This window comes from Malaya genurostris, chromosome 1, assembly GCF_030247185.1.
Source record: "Malaya genurostris strain Urasoe2022 chromosome 1, Malgen_1.1, whole genome shotgun sequence".
NCBI lineage: Eukaryota > Metazoa > Arthropoda > Insecta > Diptera > Culicidae > Malaya > Malaya genurostris.
In genome coordinates this window covers 3084127-3106604 of record NC_080570.1, presented here as the reverse complement: position 1 = coordinate 3106604, position 22478 = coordinate 3084127, and the positions used below count along the sequence as shown (strand labels likewise).

Sequence of the window (22478 nt, the reverse complement as noted above, 5' to 3'; positions counted from 1 at the left end):
GACTAATTTTCTGCGAGCAGCGTGCGTTGCCATAGCGACGGACAGTGTGTTTGTTGTTTTGATTGTGAAATTTCTTCATTAACAACCCGTAACTGATGCCGAAAATTTAAGCGGCCATAAAAAATATGCGCTTAACCAGAATGCCGAAACGAGTAACAAACGCGACGGGTAAGTATGTGGAGAAAAGTAGCAAATAAACACAGATTGGAAATGCTATTGTTTGGCACTGCCTCAATGTTTCCATTTTCACTTTCAGTGGCTTGATGCGTACGGTTTTTTGTACATTCTCGTAAATAGTAAATTGATAAGATTATTTCAGTACTCATTCCACAATTAGTTTAGATACAATTTAATCGTTTGATCTATTAACCAAGTATGTCTTTGTTGTCGTATGTTCAAACCGGTTGTCGTGTGTTCGAGCCTGGAAAGATTCGTAGTGTCAGTAGAATCGTAGCACCAGCCATGCAATGGTTCTGTACACTCTGAATCGACTGCGAAGTCTGTTGAAACAGAAGGTCAAATTCCACTACAGGAATGTAATACCAAGGCTTTGCTTTATGTCTTTGTTTTCTTTAGAAAAAAAAAATCGTTAGAATGTGAAATTTACAAACGAGTGGCCCAGTTCCATGAACTGCTATCGAAGTTTATCCGGATTCAAGCTATGATTGCGGAGTTACGAGTAGCCCATCAAAATGCTTCAATTTGCAGGTTTTGATGATTGATGGACTAATCGAATTCGCATCCATTTCCATGATGTAGATTGGGTTGTGTTCAGAAGGTTCCTTAAAAGAATAGATTTTTCAAAGTCATCTGGACCATATTTAACAAACATCGAGAAGGTTACAAACACTGATGGCCAGGGTCGTCGAGAGGAAAATTCGGGCCTTGTGGAACTACAATATTACCAGCCTTTGTATATGAAGATATGAGAATTTAATAGAATTAGTTTTTTAAAAACTTAAACTCAACAAAATAATTCACTTGGGAAATGTGTTTCAATTAGTTTTTTTTTATTATAAACAATAAAAAGCAATTTTAAATGTTAGAATTTTCGGTACCCTGAAAAAGTTCGGACATGGGGTGATTCCACCCTTTCCCTTCTCCCTCTCGGCGGCCCTGTCGATAGTTATGATAAAGAGCATTTCATTGTAGTATATAATTTCTTGCAACCTTTAAAAAAATATTTATGGAGCGCTGAAAATGTTTTACTCGAAGAAATAATGATTTTTTACCTAAAAATACAATCCTCGTTTTTCATTGAATAAACTCGAGGAGTATTTTGCTCGATTTAGGCCCTTTTCGTGCAGTCGTGCATTTAAAACAGGTTTTATTGATTTGCACCGGTTTTAACTTTATTATGGTCGTTCACCGGGGATAGTCGTTTTCGTTTCCGAGCAGCAAGCGTAAACAAATAAATAAATATCAAAAGAAATGAACAAATAACAGTACAAACAGTATTTTCCAAAACCGTTTCATTGGTGAAATTTCAGCGCAAAACACGGTCTGAATCAATGGAACACGACATGAGAAAAAATAGCTATTTTCTGAGTTTCCTTCGCAGGACCGCTCGATTGTTTGATTTCTGATGCGAACGGCTCGACCTGGTGCTTTTGTACACGTATTTATTTTTTTCCAATTTATAAAAAAAACGAAGTGATTCTGAAAGCTATTCCTTGTTAGCCTTGCACATCCGACAAATTGTGATTCGTGAATTGCAAAATGATGGTTAACGGCACCGGATTGTCGCTAAGAATAATAAAACGCTTCATAATACATAACTTATAAAAGCGTAGCGCATGTTACGCTTCGCAACTTCTAACTCACAAAATTAACGCTTCCTAACTCTTCTAACTTACAAAAATGTAACGCATGTAACTCCTATATTTCACAAAAAGTAATGCATGTAACGCTTTGTAACTCTTATTACTTACAAAAAGTAATGGACGTAACGTTTCATAACTCATATAACTTACAAAAGAATTGTAATGTAACGATTTGCAACTCCTACTATAACTTATAAAATGCAAAGCATTTAACGCTTCGTCACTCCTATAACTTACAAAAAGGTAACGCATGTAACTCTTATAACAAAGAAAAATTACGCATGTAACGCTTCATAACACATAACCTACAAAACCATAACGCATGTGAAGCTTCGTAACTCCTATAACTTACAAATACGTAACGTATGTAACGCTTTGCAACTTTTGTAACTCACAAAAAGTAATGCATGTAGCGCTTCGTAATTCTTAAAACTTACAAAAATGTAACCCAATAAATGATTCATAGTACATAACACTTTTAAAAACTTAACGCATGTAACGCTTTGTAACTCTTTTTACAAAAAAGTGACACATGAACGCTTCATCACACACATAACTTACAAAAACGTAACGCTTCGTAACTCCTGTAACTCACAAAAAAGTAATGCTTCATAACACATATAACTTCATAACGCATGTAACACTTCGTAACTCATACAGCCCACGAAAAAGTAACGCTTGTTACGCTTCGTAGCTTATAAAAAAGTAGCGCTTCGTAACACTTAAAACTTGCAGAAAAGTTACGTTTCATAACACTTCTAAACTACAAAGAAGTTACGCATGTAGCACATATAACCAAGCGCGTATACAGGGGGGTGTTTTAAGGGTTCACACTCCCTCTGAAACTTAAAAGATTATTATATTATGGAAACTCTTCTCTTTAAATGTTTATGTCAATTATAAAATGGAAAATTTTCAACAAACGATTTTATGATCAAAAATGTTCCAAGAAATTATATAAATATTTCAATTCTTATGGAAATTGATCATTGTGTTCTGAAACACTCCCCGAAATTTTTTTCTGGGTACGCGCCTGCATATAACTCATAAAATTGTAACGCTTTATCACATCTGTAACTGTAATTTTTTGTAATGAATTTCTACCGCACTCTGTAGAAAAGTGATAGAATTGCTGGAAAACACGGAGTTTCGAACGGAGTTTCGAACGGAGCTTCGGAGGCCCGTAGTGTTATAAACCATTCGACTCAGCTCTACGAGATCGGAAAATGTGTGTGTATTTGAGTGTACTTTTCAATTTTCTCAGGGTGTGCTGAACCGATATCAACAAGCTTAGGCTTGTTTGAAAGCCACAATTGGACCATTGATCCAGTTCGAAGATCAAATTGCTGCCTCGTCCGGCTCCGGAGATATAATGGTATAAGTGACGTAAACGGCAAAACGCTTTGTTTTTCTACCACTCAATTTTCTCAGAGATGGCTGAGTTTAGGCTTCCAGTTTCAGTTGTATTATTCATATCCCATATATAATTTTCAGTTGCTGAATTTTGCAATATATTGGCATTTTGATTACCTTATGTTTATTTTTAACATTAATGGAATTTTATCCTCGCTCTATTTTTACGCTCGCGATCAAGTTTACGATTTCAAGATCTATTTAAAACGAGAAAACATAAAAACGGAATGAGCGACGGAGTCACTTACTCTTCTGCAACATTCCTTCGTGGGAATCCCGGTGCATAAACATAGGCATGTAGATTTGAATGCCAATGCTTGTAAAGCTGCACTGATTTAACGTGAATGAGTATCAGGCAAAACCCAGGCTAGTTCGTTCCTAGAAGTTTGTACGTCCACTAAGAAGGTGATTTGATTCACAAAAAAAATTGTGCATCTTATTAAAATCAATAATTAAATCGCTTTTGTCAGTTGGCTCAGCATCAGAAAAAGCTGATGAATCATGACTTGATTATTCTCCAATTCTTTCAGGACTACAAATATCGATCAGTCAATCATTAATAGGAAAATTCTTCCCTTTGCAACCAATCAAGGCTACCAGCCAATCAACAAGCCGCTCTCATTTCACGCCTGTAATTAGGAAAAAATGGATCCACCTTGTTCCGCTTCCTTATATTTTCGATCATCGTGCGTTTCCGTGTTCTTTTTTTTGTTTTGAAAATCTAGACAAAATTCTCTGCGAAACTAGTTCAGCTCATCCATCAAAGCAGGCCGACGTTAAATTTTCGCTCGTTTCACAGCATTAGCTGTCGGTTTGCTGATGATGACTTGCCTATACATGCTATAACAAGTAGGCCATTACAGTTAGCAAGGGTGGCAAGGCCTGCTTAGCCTTCACCTGAAATGCATCGGTCTAATTCTAATGTATTCAATTTCCATCGCATTTTTTTTCTCGTTTTGACCTTGAACATGAAATTTGAATTTGAATATGCTAACGATAAGGTCGAATTGGCGATTATCTCGCGGGAATAAATCTGCCTTCTATAAACCTATACTGTCTGAACTATGAAACGCAATGAGCAGTGTTTTAGAATTAACAACTGATGGTAGCAGTTCCCAGCAGTTATAATGGATTACGATATAAATTACTCATCGCCTACAACCTTCTTATGGAAGAATTTGTTAGGGTCGAAGCTCATGGCGAATTTATTTTGTTTGTTTTTCACAATGCACATATAGGAAGTTCGTTGGTAACCCAGCATTAAAGTTTCCCGCGTAAGTTCGGTGATTCTACCGATTCTGCCATTCAAAACAGGAAACCTCCAATACCGTTGGTATGAGCCAATTACTTTCCTGAATCATTTGCCGTGACTCATAGCAGCTCGTGGTTTCAAGTTCAAAGGCCTCTTTGCGCTTTGCGGAAAAAGAGTATTGAAACAAAAAATGGTTTTTCCAAGACCGCTACCCTTTTGATCGAAGTCCTGTGGAAGTGGATAAACGCTACAAAACGGATCCGAACCAAAGGCTAGCAAACTTCTCTGAGTTCCCGTTCGTCACTCAGACTCTCACACTCACGATCGCGATCGCGTTGATCGTTGTGCCTTTGAAAACGGTACCGACCCAATCGGCTGTTTGCCGGGTAGCCGCAGGCCGGGTTACCATCGAGACTCGGTAGACTTTCGGACTTTAACTGCGCCTGCTGCAGTTCCATCGGAAACAGTCGCGATCGGATCGCGTTACAAGTCGCTATACGCTCGCTCCGTGGCTTCGCGCTCGTTCCGTACTGTTGTGATTCAAAAATTCGCAACCTTTTGTTGGGATCTTGTTACGGGTGTGGTTTTGTCGGAACCGGATTAAAGACAACGACCAGGTTCCAGGTGAACGGGCTAGACAACCTAATTGTTGATTTTCGGTACGGGCCAGAATTTATGTGTTCAGTGATCCACGAAATTGGATTCAAGTGATTCAAGTTGCGCTTACTAGTGTTGGAGATTGGTGTAAATTTAAAATTATCTGCTAAACAGTAGATTCCTTATACGCATAGTTCTATGATGGTGCAACAAGTGCAAATCCTAGCGGCACTTGTAGCAACGCTTTGCTACTCCTGTGGCGGTAAGTACTCTGCTCGTCTAGAAGAGCCTGCACGTGCGTTCCGAACAGTTACGGTCAGACACAAGTTCAATGGCTACAATTATGTGACTCGATTTCCGCCTTCTTCGATTGCAATCTATTAGGCACCGAAAGAGAGGTGCAAAAATTATTCGTCTCCATACGGAATCGGAATTAGAAAATAATGATTTTTTGTTGCTGTTGTGCCGGTTGTGATGGTGACGGAGGCATTTCGGTCACGAAACATCCAACCATCCAACGGCCCAGGGTCAGTTTGCCGGGCACAGAATGAACGGGCTTAGGTTCAATTAGCGTTTCTTCATCTGAGAACCTCATCAACCGTTCCGTTCTGGCGGACGGAAAGAGAAAAAAAAACGCACTTGGCCTACTCGGATTGTGCTTTCAACATTATGAATCATACATTGGTCGCAAGACATCGATAGTAGCTACAGGAGGAAAGCCAGTGCAGCAAAAGCTGATTTAATGAAATCAAACCAAACTAGTGTTCAGTGCGAGTGTAAACAGTCGAGGGCAATTTAATCTACAATTTATGATATAGCTATTGAAATGGTGGAGCTAGAAAAACAAAAACGATCCATGTTATTTCTGTTGTCGAATCAGTTTCACCATCGATAAAAAAAACCTTTTTTTTTGTTGCTCATTATTCATTAAACAATTAAAAACTGTTTTATAAATTGGTGTGAGTGAAAATTAAAACATATTCTTATGGAAATTTGGCTTGCTGATTAAACAGTAATTTTAGATAAGATGGACCGTAAGCTGTCTCAGCCGTCCTAATCACACTAGAAAGAAAAAGAGACTGTGATTTTAACAGCATTGGAGTTTTAATGATTATAGACATTTGTAAGCAATACTTTTTTGTGTGAAAAAAAAACACACCATAAACTGACCAGCATAATTTAAACCAATAAAAGATATTGATAAATATCGAATCTTGCCACAGCTTTACTGAGATTTGAACAACCGAGTGCTCGGTAATGCTTTTGGCAAACTTTAAAACGACCGAAATTAAGATGATAATTTTAAATCCTGATAATTTATTCATCATCATCGAGATATTTGTCAATTTCAGAAAGTAACTTAATTATGGTTCGCTTCCGCGATTATCTTCAAAAATACGTCTTCCCCTAGGAGTGTGTCCCAATGAATCCCGGTACAGCAGTTCACTGAAGTTTTTTTAGACAATTTGTTGCCAAATGTCTTCAAAAATTCATGAAACATCGAGACTCTGGTTCTTTTTTTCCAAGAGATTCTGGTTCTGTTTGAAAAAAAAAACGAAAATTTTCTAAGTATCAAAAAGTTGACTTAAAAAAATGGGACTAACACTATATCTCGACACTTCGTGCATTTCGGACACAAACCAAAATAACAACAGGGTTGTTACGGTCGCGCGAATTTCGCGGTTTTCGCGAATTTCGCGATTTTCGCGGATTTAGCGCGGTTTCTGCTAAGATTTTGATGCCATGGCGCGGATTTCGTGCGAATTTCAAAAAACATCATTCCACATTTGTGAATCATTTGTTCGAATAAAAAAAGTTCTTTGCAAATTTTCGAAGCTTGTGAGTTTTATGAAACCCTAAAAAATTAAAGATGGGCGAACGTTTCAGCTGACCGAATTGGTGAATTTTCACCTTGATAAAACCAAAATTTACTAGAAGATAGTTCTAGAAAATGTTCAGTGGACAAAATTTAGATTTTATGCTCTTCGATCTCGAGTAATACAAATTGCTATTTCAACTTACCAGAAATTACAAATTTTTTTCGATATATGTGATTGCGTTTTCCCGTTCTAATGCAGAAATCGAAAGATTTTCGCACTCAAGGATATTGATGTCTGATGGAAGATATCGTCTCAGTGAAAACACATTCAATAATGCAGAGAACGTAATAAATGAAATGCTATTCTTCAATAATATGGTCACAAATGTTGAGTATGATAAAAATCGCATTCTTAAAGCAAAATTTGCCCGACAGGCTTACGAAGAGAAAAAAAGAAGAAGTTCTGGGATTCCATCCGCGGTGATAAGAAATTGTTCTAACAGTTTGTTGGTTCCACTATCCAACATTTTCAATTGTTCTTTGCGTTCTAGAATTTTTACTACATATCTGAGACTCAGCATGGATACATGCCAAAGCCTTCAACTTCCCCAAATTTAGTAACCTACACTTCCTTGATCATACGTTCTTTACAAGCACGACTACAAGTATATTCTACATACACCGATTTCGCTGTTTCGTTAGACAAAATCAATCATCACAAACGATCTCCAAGTTAAGTAGACTGGGATTAAACGGATTATTTTTGGATTGGCTTCGATCATATCTAACTGGTCATGGAATGAAATTGAAAATAGGAGCTTGTACAACCTCACATTTGCTGTTATTTCTGGAGTTCCTCAAGGAAGTCACCTTGGACAGTTATTAATTTTATTGTATCTCAACGATCTAAACTTTTCGATCAAGTGTATGAAACTATCGTTTACCGATGCCTTTCATGTTTCATATTTCAAAATAGTTTTAAATGCTACTAAATGCTCCGTCATCTCTTTTAGTAACAAAAAGTCTGTATTCAAGTCCGACTATAATATTTCACAAACTGTTCTCGAACGCGCATCGTTTGTTAAGGACCTGGGTGTTCTTCTGGAATCAAGTTAAATTTTAAAGAGCACATAGAGCTTACTATGTTCTGAACCTCGTTATTCGCGTTACTAAAAAAAATCTCTGATGTACATTGCTTGTAAGCTCCGTATTGCGCTTTAGTTCACTCAAGTGGAATATGCTGCGGTTATCTGGTCACCTTATTACTAAAACCAACGTATTGAAGCGATTCAACGCAAATTTGTCCGATTAGCTCTCCGACGTCTTCCATGGAGATATCATTTAAACTTACCGAGTTACCATGACCGCTGCAAACTGATTGGTCTCGATTTATTATTTGTCCATCGAGATGTTTGTAAGGCTAGTTTTGTTTCAGACCTACTTCAGTCGCAGATCGATTGCTCCGAGTGATTGCAATTGTTACAATTTATCATTCGAGGTCGTAATCTTCGATTCTATTTTTTTCTTCGGATTCCCTATGTTGGAACTAATTATGGATATAACGAGCACATTGCTAGCATTCTTTCGACTTTCATTTATCAAGTAATTTTATCAAGAAACCGTTTCTTATATTACTGTCACATAAGATTTAGTTGCTATAGAAGGACTAGATTTAAGGAAATGTATCATTTGGATGATTTTAATATATTAATGCAAAAGATGAGGAGGTTTTATGCCTGCTGGAGAACAAGTTTGACAGATACTAATTCCAGTGGGCTTTTCCCTGATCCAAATAAAAGAGCAAAAGATGAGGAGGAACAGAAAGACATTCAGAGTAAAATCTGACAACAGGAGAAGGCTCTATTATAATTGAAACTGAAAAAAAAGATGTAGAACATTTAAATTCTTCTTACCAAGAAGGAAATGCTGGCCGAGCAAGATGTTGAAGCAAAAAAAAATGTCTTCGCTGAAATCTGTTTTCAATATCACAATTGTAAGCATTTTTATTTTTTATTAATTAACTAAGAACATCGAAAAAGCTGTAGAATAAAAATGCAATCATTTTCATGGGATTCTCGAAGTGACGTGTTGTATGCGGACTTATTTATTGCGTTCATATGACAAACTTATGTAGATTTTTAAATTATATTTAAGTGAATTTTCATGTTCTGCGGAAATTATCATCTGCATAAGAATAGTTGTCTATCGCTTCACTCTAATATCGCGCGCTTCAGTTTTCAATTTCGCGCGGATTTGGCGCGTTTTAGTTTTTGACCTCGCGCGGATTTCGCGCGTTTTGATTTTGAATTTTTTCGTAACAACCCTGCAATAACTTTAAAAATTCGCTTGAAAATACTACGTTACTTCGAAATCCGCGTAAAAAAAAACGCATATGAAAACCGCATGAAAAATTACAGGGTGTCCCACGAAAAATTTCGAATTTGAAAATGCAATAAAACAAAAAATGGTTTAATAGATTTTCATGACTATACATTTATTTGAAATGTTTGTTCATGAAAAATAATTTCGTTCAAATGACCCTCACGGCTGGCAGTAGCCAATCCGATCCACCCAATTTTCGTGTACATTTTCAATTGTTTCTGGCCTTATGTCATCAATAGCAATTTGAGTTTCGTGCTAGAGGTCTGCAATTGTTTCTGGTGAACGTAACATTTACCTTTAACCGCTCCCCAAAAGAAATAATCCAACGGTGTCAAATCGTAGCTTTTCGGAGGCCAATTCACATCACCATTTTTGCTGATTGTTCGATTTTCATAGATTGTTTCGTTGAAGTGTGTGGCACGTAGCGCCGTCCTGTTGACGGCAAACATTTTTCATAAAAGAATTTCATGAGTCAACCTTAAAAAAATGTATAATCATTGAAATCTATCGGAACGTTTGTTTTATTATTGCATATTCGAAATTTTTCGTGGGATATAATAAATAAGATCATGCTGCATTGATACGGGGGATACGTACCGCGTAGAAAAAACTGCGTTAAAAAAACCCTCAAAACTAAAGAACATGTTTTTCTCACGCCAAATATCTTAAAAATTCATGAAACATCCAGATCTGGTGTAATCGTAAAATAATTCACATTTTCAATTACATGGTCACCTAGCTCAGGATAATTATATGGTAGGAATATTTTCCGCAAGGAATGAATGATCATATAGTTTAAGAACAACAAATTCGAGATAAAGTATTAGTCTAGGATATTCTGGTCACTGTTCATTGAATTAATGATAGTACTGATAATATCGTGTGGATAAAACAAATCGGTATCAGCGGCTAATAAGCTTGGTGTTCCACTAAGATTCAAACTACCTATATAATGTATATATGTACAAGAGAAACAATAATGGTCCTATATTACTACCCTGCGGAACATCAATTAGGAGCGAATCGTATTGGCAATACCTCTAATACCACTACAATCATGTTTTTGCAATAAAATTGCATGATCTAAAGTGTCAAATGCTTTTTTTAAGGATAAGAAACGAGGCACTGATTATGTTCTTACGATCAATTTCGCTCATTTTCTGGCAACTATTCCTACAATAGCAGAACACAGAAAACATACATCCAAGCTAGTACAAACTTTTTCAAAAAAGCTGTGTTTAGACCATACCATACAAGTAAAAATCCGTTTAAAATCACCTTGTCTAGAACCGTATTGAAAATACACTGTGTTTATTCAAGAATTTAAGTAATCTAGTAACCTTTGTTTTTATTTAAACTATAAATAAACCAAATTTTTTAAGAGTATAAAATAAATACCACAAAAATTTATTTTCCTCAAACTTTTGGAAACAAATTAGGAAAATTCATCACACTTGCTTGCCACATATCAGTCCCGATGTTGAACTGGACGAGTGTAAAAGCTAAATCGTGGTCAAAAATCGACCATTCCTTCTTGTGCTTAACTTTGGATTGGACGTTGTGTTGAGGATCTTCCACCAATAGCAGTAACAACAGATCATCAGTAATCGCATTCAGCTTCTGAATACTGGATCTGGTTTCGAGAACTGAATTTTGGATTGGATTCTGGAACAAAATCCTAAAACTGCATTCAGAACCTGTATTCTGGTCCATCTGAATTTTGAAATTAACTTCCGGTTTAGGACTTTGTTTCAGAGTTCAATTTCAGCTTGTTCTGGTGTAGATAAAAAAATGATGGCAAAAAATCGCAAATATCGAATAAATTCCGCTGATCGGTTCTTTCAAGAACCATTCAAACATTTCCAAAGGATTGAGCGAAGTTTTCCTCTACCGAGTATGTAAATCCACAAAAAACTACTAGAATATTCAACGATTTGTGTTTTAGTCTTTGTTAAGACGTAGAGCCGTCTTGAGCTAGTTTTGAATATGATCAGTATCTAACGGGGAAAACAACGCAATTATGTGATGAAAACTGCGAAAGTATTACCACAGAGACGGGATTCGAACCCGTAGCCAACTGCTAACCGGGGAAATTGTTTTACCAATTAAACTACCCTGCATATGAAAACACATGAAGAGAAAGTCCAAGTGACTAGACGGAAACCAAGCATGCTTCACTGTACTTGGTCACCAAGGTATTCACTTTACAGTTTTATATCTACAGAAACAAATTCAACAGAAACACACACACACATCGATCACGAGTCTATTTTTCCCTTCTACTTCGCCGCCGACTCTGATTCGAAATTTTGTTTTTGCTCATTTTTGCTATCTACGGGGGTACACAACTGATGTGTGGTAGCAGCAGTGCCGATTTTAATCTCTAACAAAATATATATTCGCTTGACTTTCAACGATTTGCGTTTTAGTCTTTGTAAGACGTGAGCCGTCATATTTTAGCCTAGCTTAAGGGGCAGGTAGGGTCTAACATTTTTGAAAAATCATTTATTATTTTCTTTATTGTTTCTTATAGTAAAACATTTGAAGAATTTTCTGTGAAATTTTCAAGCCTATTGGAACGAAACTCCGAAAGTTATGTACCTTTATCTATCTCATTCTACGAAGAAGCAAGAGCTCGGCGCACAGGCCCAAGATTTCTACTTCCATTGACTTTAAAACTTGACAAAACATTCTTGAGATGTTTCGTTGAAATAAATTATAAAAGAAAAAATATGATTTTTTGAAAATGTTAGACCCTGATTTTATAGACAAAAACCTTTAAACGCGTTTTCCTCGAAAGCAGGTTTTGAAAGTCCGTGTCCATCGTCATTCAAAAACTACTGCACCAATCTTTTCAAATTTTGCACACACTTTCTACATATAAAAACCAGACCCCAACGTTTTCCTTTTAACAGCTACAAAATGGTGGATTTTTTCGTGAAATATCGTAGTTTTCACTTTGAACAACCACCAAAAATAAAAAAAAAATAAAAAAAATCAAACAGAAAACGTTGGGGTCTAGAAAAACTTCTACTCTAACTATGCTGCGTTCATTACTCGGTTATTTTTTCAAAAGGGCGTATAAGCAAGTGACAGTTTCTCTTTGTTTAGTTTCTCTTCTATTAATTACCAAGCGGTTTCCACGTTTATCACTCAACTCTTTGCATGAAATGATACCCGAAACTTTCGACTTTCAAACAGAATAATGATATCAAAGAAAACCTTTTTAATCACATCACAATAATCGAAAGAGAGAGTGATTAAAGAGAAACTGTCACTTGCTTATACGCCCTAATGAAAAATCAACCGAGATTTGTACACTTCTGATTAGTCTGCGCTGAGATACAGTGGACACCGCAAATCATGATTTTTAAGAAGCGTTCTCGAAAATACCTCTTCACCGACTTATCTCTCAATATTCTTTCACGAAAAAAATAAAAAATGTTGTTTGAATGATGTTTTTCATCATGCAAAACATTTGAATTTATTTTGTTGAACCCTCCCCTATAGGATTCATAGTTTGGGAACCCCTGCTCTATAGGATTCATATCTGGAGAATCTCTCGTCCAGTAAAAAACAGTAACTTTTTCCTTCTCTAAATACGTTGATAAACGTTGCATAGTGCACCACTATTTTGAAACCACTTTGCCATCGTTTGCAGTGTCAATGAAATATTATTTTTCAGCATGGGTCTGATAATTTGGCCACGCACTGTAGACCCCAGAGTAGCCAATGATCCAGATTTATCTAGAATCGATCAATTTATTCTCATTTCTCGGTTGAGTTTCCACGTTTATCACTTAACTCTCTGTATAAAATGATACCCGAAACCTTCGATTTTGAAACAGAATAAAACAAAATCCAAGAAAAACATTATATTCACGTCACAATAATCGAAAGAGAAAGTGAACAAAGAGAAACTGTCACTTACTCATACGGCCATTTGAAAAATCAACCGAGAATTTATCACACAGATTCTGCAGGTCACATCTGATTTATTCATTTTTTTCCAATTGAAATGCCAGTTTTGTAAGCTCTCTTTTTACTAAAGCCGTGGACCATCTCGCGAATTATTCTAACTTTTAAAATTGTTTTATCGAGTAGTTAAATTAAACCAAAGACGTCATATTAACAAGATATCCAGCTCTCACATTTCCCGAACAAATCATTGGCAACATCCTTTTTTTTAGCATGTCGCCCTCAGGCGAGTCCGCATCGAATCTCGTACATAGAAGTAGGAGTGAGAAATGTCAAATTCGTGCGCACCAAAATAGCAGCACTGCGCACCCATACAATTGACATGATAAGTTGAATGTGATGCCGTGCGATGGCGTTTCTGAACTGAGAATTGATTTCGCTCCAAGCTGACAGGGTCTGATTGAACTAAACTTGCGGCTCATTGCAAAATTTGACGCATGGAAAGTTATTTGGATTTTAATACTTTATACTTTATGTTTCGTCTTCGACTCGTCAGTGCATGACAGTTTATGTTGAACTGTTATGCTACTAAGCAGTTCAAGCAGAACCACTTTATTGGTTTACAACGAAGTGTAATGTCTTAGCTGACGTGCCGAACGGAACGTAACAGTTCGGCTGAAAAGTTCGTATCGTTTAATAGAAACACACATTTTTTTGCCAAAATTCGTTTTTATTATTCAACATAATTGCCATCAGAGGCGATACAGCGATTGTAGCGATCTTCCAACTTTTCGATACCATTTTTGTAGTACGATTTGTCCTTTGCCTCAAAATAGGCCTCAGTTTCAGCGATTACCTCTTCATTGCTTCTAAATTTTTTACCAGCGAGCATTCTCTTGAGGTCTGAGAACAGGAAAAAGTCACTGGGGGCCAAATCTGGAGAATACGGTGGATGAGAGAGCATTTCGAAGCCCAATTCGTTCAATTTCAGCATGGTTTTCATCGACTTGTGACACGGTGCATTGTCTTGATGAAACAAAACTTTTACCGGCCGATTGTTGAGTCTTTCCACGCTTTGGGTTCGGTTCATCGCGTGCAGTCCACTCAGCTGACTGTCGATTGGACTCCGGAGTGAAGTGATGGAGCCATGTTTCGTCCATTGTTATATATCGACGAAAAAAATCGGTTTTATTTCGATATAACAGCTCCAAACACTGCTCAGAATCATCAATTCGTTGTTGTTTTTGATCGATTGTGAGCTCACGCGGCACCCATTTTGCACAAAGCTTTCTCATATCCAAATATTCGTGAATAATATGTTCAACACGTTCCTTTGATATCTTTAGGGTGTGAGCTATCTCGATCAACTTCACTTTACGGTCATTGAAAATCATGTTGTGGATTTTTTTCACGTTTTCATCGGTAACAGCCTCTTTTGGATGTCCACTGCGTTCATCGTCTTCGGTGCTCATATGACCAGTACGAAATTTTGCAAACCACTTACGAATTGTTGCTTCGCCCGGTGCAGAGTCTGAATAACACTCATCAAGCCATCATTTTGGTATCGGCGGCACTTTTTTTCATCAAAAAGTAGTGTTTCATCAACACACGAAATTCCTTTTTTTCCATTTTTTTCACAATAACAAAAGTAGCTACACTCAAAATGCAATATCTCACAAACTAATAATCAGACAGCTGTCAAATTTATACACGTATCTTTTGAAGGTTGGTACTAACTGAAAATGGTATGGATTTAATTCTAGTGGCGCCCTCTCATAGAAACGATACGAACTTTTCAGCCGATCTGTTATTTTGTATTGCAAATAAAATGTTATCAAGTGGTATAAAACGTAGAGATAAACTTGCTCCGTTTGAAAATGGATTGAAACTATTTATTGGGGTATTTTCTTTGACTGAAAGTATAAAAAGAAATTACACAGAAGAAATTTTTTCTAAAGGTTTGGTTTTTTAGAGTACCGGGAATTAAGTATCGAACTATCAAAAATAACCATGCTTTCGAGTAGTGGTCCTGTAACCAAGGACCGCCGAGAGAGAGAGGGGAGGTGGAGAAGGGAGGATCCCCCAGGGTCCGGACTTTTTGAAGGGGGCCGACAATTCGAAGATCTAAAGTGTTTCTTATTTTTCATAATAAAGAAATAATCGATTATCTAAATTTGTGTATCGTTGCGACGTTTGGCCGGATCCGTCATATCAATACATGCCCAAACAGTACGCTCAGTCAAAGCCGAAGAGAAAAAAACGTGCCTGACGGGCATCACCGGCCGACTCGCGTCGCGTTTTGATTGTGGGAAATACACGGAGGGTTCATTCTCATGCATATGGGCCCGTAATATTGCAATCCTCCCGGGCCCTTTTTTTTCTCTCGGCGGCCCTGTTTCCGATCAAATTAGCAAATGTCAACATAATTTTTATTTAGTTTTTTCCCATCTTTTAAAATGTTGGGTAATTTTTTTAAAGCTATATGTAAAAAATTGAGGATGGACTTACTAGCGTTGTCGAAATTCAATTGCTGACGCTTCCAATACACCAAGGTGCGTTTTCTATTGTCGTAAAACTTCAATGCCACTCATTAAAAGTCACATATATCCGAAGCTTGAAATCGATCCCAACTGGTCTCGATTGCACCAGTTTCGAAGTCGATGCCTTCTGAATTCTCTACTCACCGTGCTCATTCATCTTAATATTCATAGCATTATCCAGTCGCTTTATTTGCCGTCGGACTAGAAGCAGTTTACGACTGTATCGAATCTAATGCGATAGCGAAAGTGAAAAATGGTTTATATTCAAACTGGATTCCTTCGTGTTTTGACAATTCAGTGAGAAAGTGGCATAAGATCTGAACAGTACTTCAAATGCTTCCATAGGTACGGCACTGGCGAGAATTGAACGGCGCAAGAGCCCTACCCATTAACAATCACGGCTGTTGTTACCCAAAACAATTTGATGTAAAAACAAAACAAGACCCATCCCATTCACAATTCGCATGACCTACTGCTTGCTGCTTACTCTTACTGCCTCTGCCCGTAGGGGGCTGTCGCTTCTCTTGATAGGCAGGTATAAAGAGCTGTTACGCGAAAATCATTTCACCCGTCTGGCAAACCAAGGAGGCCTTGAAAAAATCAGGCACTCGATAAACGGTGCCGCGGTGGGGTTGCTTTTCTTCGTGTTTTCGTTAGTTCGCTTTCGGGTAGCAATTTCCTTTCGTTTGACTGTTGCAACAACAATGACCTCTGTAACTGTTTTTTTTCGCTTTAAGCCGTACGTTTTCGAATCAGGAATCTCTATCTCTTTCTTTCCCGGCGAGCTCCGATCAGTGGGATCGATCGATCATGAACTTGACCGACTGTCGGTACGATCAAGAGACGCATGATCGCACGCGGCCTGGCCTACTGTGATAAAAAAAAACGCCGCTCTGTCTACTGCGCTCGTCTGCGCAACTTCCTATTCGATCACTGCTAGCTAGCTGGCAAGCAAGCTGACCATGACTTGACGCGGGGGTGGCAAAAATTTTGTTTATGGACTACGCGGCTCTGTATGAAACTGCACCGGTAACATTGATAGGTTTCACTTCTACATAACTTTACGTAACCTGCTTGTTCGGTTCAAGTTCGAAGGTTCGCAGGTATGCGCACCGCCGTGGAACTAGTTCTTGTTGGCAGCTCTGATTGGGGCGCGGTATTTACCGATAGTAAAAGTTTCCATCTGTTTCTCGATATTCCAGTTTTGGCAGTACAATGGAAAACAACACCGCACCAGGAGGAACACGATCGCGGCGGAACAGCACTACTCGATCACTACTTTGTGCATCACTTCGATCAGGAGGAACCGGATGCGGAACAAGCGTCCTCCCGTCAGGCAGGCGTTTCCGTCAATTGCCAGTGTGTTCAGCTTCGGGATTGTCCGAAGATCTTGGAAATGCTGAGGTCTCCAAAGTCCAGCTATAGCAGTTTCAACTCGAAACTGAAACGATTAACCTGTGGCTTTGGGATGGGTCGCGAGCCAACCATATGCTGCCCGTTGGATGACAGTTGGCTAGCTGACGAAGTGGAACCGAGCTCACGAACTGGTTTTGGTTTCGAAGAACTGGGTAACCTGAAATATATGCAATTCGGTAAAAGCCAGTTTGGCCTCGAAAAGAGTAGTGGACACGATTACAAGTACAATTTCATAACGTCGTTCGAAGATCCGAAAACATTGAAGAACTGTCCGCCGGTGTTGTACCCCGCAGAGGACACGGTTCGAAGTAATAATCCTTACGTGGCTCCAGTCATTCGTCGCAGAACTACGACGGCTCGGCCCCGTGCTATATTCAGCAACACTAGAACCGGTCAGGAGATAGTGCCAGCTGCTGAAACGGTTTCTGTGACGGGACCACCGGTGATCGAAACAACTGCTCGATTAGTGGCCCGCGTTTCTCCACCGGTGATCAACGATGCCCTCTGTGGACTCTCGGTCAACACTAGGATTATTGGAGGAGAAACCGAAATTCCAGGCCAATTCCCATGGATAGCCAGGTTGGCTTATCGAAATAGAAGTAAGTATGATCGGTATGATTATTTCGCAATTGTTGTTGAATAAATGTTTGGTTTAATTTGTAGCCTCCGGACGAGTGACGTATCGATGCGCAGGATCTTTGATCTCTAGTCGGCACGTGATTACCGTGGCCCATTGCGTGACCAATCTGATAGACGAGCTGGAACTGTAAGTGTCATAGAAGTTGCCGAACAGTAGTAAATTCAATTTGAAATAAAATTCGGTCTTTTTAGAGTTAGTGTGCGACTGGGTGACCTTGAGTGCAATTCGGTCACGGATAACCGTTGCCGGAACCGCTATCAGGACTTTGGCATTGAACGTTTGATTCCACACGAAAACTACGACAGCCCGAAGTATGCGAACGACATTGCCCTTGTGAAACTACGGCAGACTACCGAGACGTACAACATTCTTAGCCCGTTGTGTCTACCGATAGATCAGTATTCGGATTATGCCAGGAATTTGACCGGCAGTACGGGGGTCATTGCCGGTTGGGGTTCAACCAGTAATCGTAAGTTTGTGATTGCAATTTTCTGTCAAGCCAAATATATTAATTAACCAAGCGTTTTCTGTAGGAAGTAACAATCCTAGCCCAACACTGCAGTGGCTCCGATTGCCGATCGTGGACACTACCCAATGTGCAAACTCGTACGCACGGTACAGTGTCAACTCGCGGACACCGATCGTCGTCTCCAACAATCAGATGTGTGTTCAGGGCCAGGAGAACCGCGATGCCTGCCAGGGTGATTCCGGGGGACCGTTGATGAACGAAGCCGTATCCAGTCGGGACCGGTTCGTGCTGCTCGGGCTGGTCTCGTTCGGACCCCGATCCTGTGGAGTATCGAACTTCCCCGGGGTGTACACGCGGATATCTTCCTACACGGATTGGATCGTGCAACAAATGGCACTTTAGTATTAGTAGAAGAGCGAAAACGGGTACAAACGAGTGCTGTATATAGTTTTAGAAGTTCGAATTAAATGAATTTGTCGATAGAAATATGAAAGTTGTAGTTTTTCGTCAGTTTTTAAATTTGGCTTAAGAAGCTTACGAGGTTCATCAATAGAATTTCTAAGCACATTGTGCGACACATCCGAACAAACTTTTAAGCATCTGCTAAAAAATGTTTCTTCAGACGTCTAGGTTATCTTAGATTTTGTAATTGAAATAGTTGAACTGTCTGGGCGTTTACTGTGATAGCTAGGTATGAGGTAGAAGATTAGGACAAGACAAGTTCAAAATTGGTCTATGAACTGTTCGGAGCTACAGAAAGTTTCACTGTGAGACAACCGAGGATCATTAAAGTACACGGTAAACTTGAACTAAAGTTAGCGATTAAAGTTACAGGCAGATACGAACAAATCGCCATTTTGTTGATCTTTTTTGGCTATAACTGGTTAAAAAGTATCTTGATAATTTACCTAGATTCTGAATTTGTGCACTTTTATTTGATCCTAGCTGCATTCAGCATCGAACAAAAATGCACAAACTCAGAGAGTAGGTAATTCATTGAGATACTTTTCAACCAGATCTGGGTAGAAGAGATTAACAAGAAGGATGTTTGCTCTTATTTTTCTGTGAACTTCACCACATTCTAAATAATTTTTCTACTAGCTTTCTGAGTACTACAGAAGTATTTTTTTAACCCATTCACGATCATAAGATGTGCAGGACGAAATATGTCAGTACAAGACAATATTTTAGCTACTGGGGGTGTAATTTAAGAGAATATCACCAGAAAAAAACATAGCAGGGTGCATAAGTTTCCTATAATTTCGTGGGAAATATTTTTCCCTATGATTCTTAGAAATAAATAAAAGTTATGGCATTCTACGAAACGATTTCATGTACTTGTGGACGTTGCACATAACACATTTATTATATGTTCTATTTTCTATACGTCATTTTGCACAAACTTTTTTAGTGCAATAAATATTGATAGTTCTTTTTACTTATTCGCTCAGAAACACATTTGTCACCTTGGAATTAAGTTTTTTTTAACATTCAGTAAATAAAAACATAGATTTAATAGTAATTGAAGAATCTATAACGATTTTTATAGAAGGGAAACATATTTCCCTTGAGCGTTAAGGGGTTAAAGAGGTACATCTAGTTTACCGTGTAGAGCGATAGTTGTTCGTAAGAAACGGTTTATTAGACAACAAATAAATAATCAAATGGGCATTCAAATAAGCTAATTCTCTGATCATTATCTCTCTCGGCATTCGGATGCCTAGAGATTGAAGAAAAACTATTGTTTAAAACTGAACATTTTGTTGGAAATTTACCAAAGCAGTTTTGCTATTATTGATCAAATTCATGTTACAAATATGATGTTGTTTTCATTTTTGTAGATTCTTTAAAAAAAAACTTGTCCTTGATGTCGTGTTTCGAGGAAAGATTGGGGATTCGGTTGGATGCTTTCAATCGACGATCTGCAAACACTGGCTGACTGGATGTCATTTCGTGAGAGTTACGAAATTACTTCAAAATTCATCTCTGAACATTTTTTTTCCTCGTTGGATTATTTACTGTAAGAGTGTTGTTTGTATCACGTTTATTACCTAATCATTATTTAAGGCCATCGTCCAAGTACTACGCGCGCGGGTGGTTTTAGGAAATTTTCGATGGAAATTTCGAAAAATTTGACAAAACCAAAAACATACAGACCTTTGAAATAATTTTCTCTATCTACAGGGTGAAAATGGCTGGAAAATTCGGAGGATTCCGAGTCTTATCAAAAATAGCACTGAAAAACTAAGCTTTTTTTGTAATTTTTCACAATTATCTGTAAAAATGGCGCGCATGGTACTTGGACGATGGCCTTAAGTAGTGAAAAAAATATGTCCAAATACAAAACCCAACAATTAATCGAATCTATGAAATCACCCTTTGCTAGCATCATTCTATGTTCGACCATGGAGGATGCCCGCGTTATCGTAATGATGGAATGAGTAATGAATTCTTATTCGACTGCCGGTTTATAAATGTTATAAATATCATTGATATTCCGCTCATTTTTTTAATGTGTTAGTGTAAAAGTTAGGCGACTTACTTTTGTTAATTTCCAGCGAATTTCAATAGTTTATGCTGGAGTTTTGAGAAGAACTGGTTATTTACTAGTTCTGTATATAAAAAGAACTTGAAGATTTAAATTAATAGTTTCAGTTATATAATATTTATATTTAGAAATAAAAAAAAACAGCTCGAAAACGTGCAAAATCGGGAAAGAATAAGAAAAAAAACGGATTGCCAATTCAGTCCGTATCTTCTCACTAAATTTCATTAGATTACCGAACCAAACGGTTGGAAGAAAAAATCATTCGGAATCGGTTGTTGCACTGGAGTTGGCATTTTTTCGGAATTCATTACGATTTCTACATGGAATTACGAATGAAAAATTCTGAAAGGATTCGTAGTTTCAATAGGATCGTAGCACCAGCCATGCAATGGTTCTGTACACTCTGAATCGGCTGCGAAGTCTGTTGAAACAGCAGGTCGAATTCCACTACAGGAATCTAAACCCAAGGCTTTGGCTTTGCGGCCAACAGTTGCATGTCATCATCTTCAAACACTAAATTATATTGATCGTTCTATCGACTCGAATAAATATTTCATCAATTTTCTCAAATTTTCTGTTTGGTGTTTTGAAAATCAAATCCTATACCTCTTAAAAAATCACCCTTTATATGTAGCACCCTAACATACAGTATTCAATAACCGTGCACCTTAAATTCAATATTAATCAAAGTAAGCGAGAAAATAGGAGCAGTTGAAAATTTTAGACTTAAGTAAATGAAATGTCCTAGAGATGAACGAAGTTTTCATTGTTTTCTTCAAATCAATATTGTTAATCTGCTAAACTATTTGTATTTCATTTTTGATTGGAAGGAACACTGTATCAGGAGACCTCTTCTTTATTTTATGTTTCATTTCTTTGTGTAAAATTGTTTGTTTTATAACAGAGACTGGTGCTCACTATAAAGATGACTCTCTTACAAGTCGTAATCGAATTGGAAACGATTTTTCCATATAGATAGATTTATATTTTAAAATATCGATAGTCCCACGAAAAAAAGGTCTCTCTTTGTTTACTTTTTCTTACACGATTCACCCGATTGAAAATTAAAGCTTTAAAGGTAAAACAACAAGCTTTCGATTTATATTAGAAACTTTCGTTAATGGCTCCATAATAATCAAAAGAGAAAGTTAACAAAAGTGTCATTTGCAGCTAGGCCCTTTTGTCCTTGGGACTATCGATACGTTCATCAATGTAATGATACTTTTTCCAAATGGAGTCAAACAGAACATACAATACATATATGGAATTTGGAACAATTGTTCATACGCATTAGCATTTTTAATGTCATTCATCAATTCATTTACCATGATAGGTTAAATGAAAATTCTGTTTCCATGTACTTTTCTCCAAAATATGAACAGATGGCGTTGTATAACATAGCCTAGATTTCGTTTATAAATAGGAGTTGGTTTTTTTTAGTCTCTGTTATAAAACAAACAATTTTCCACAAAGTATTGAAACACAAAAGAACGACGGGGTCTTCTGATGCAGTGTTCCTTTCAATCAAAAAGAAATACAAACCGCTAAACAGATTAACAATATTTTATTGAAGAAAACATTGAAAACCGTTATTTGGCATAAGCTTTTACTCAACTCATCAGTAAATAACGATTATACCGGAATCAACAGATGCGTTTGCC

The 22478-nt window shown here is 37.7% G+C and overlaps 1 protein-coding gene across 1 annotated transcript; it reads left to right on the top strand.

Annotated features, from left to right (window-relative positions):
• Positions 1–4971: 4971 nt before the first annotated feature.
• Positions 4972–18745, top strand: LOC131429918 (phenoloxidase-activating factor 1). The gene is made up of 5 exons (XM_058594399.1): positions 4972–5347; positions 16947–17759; positions 17824–17926; positions 17992–18269; positions 18334–18745. Exons 1-5 carry the CDS (start codon positions 5284–5286, stop codon positions 18669–18671), a joined length of 1596 nt encoding a protein of 531 aa, XP_058450382.1. The 5' UTR covers positions 4972–5283; the 3' UTR covers positions 18672–18745.
• The last annotated feature ends 3733 nt before the right edge of the window (positions 18746–22478 follow it).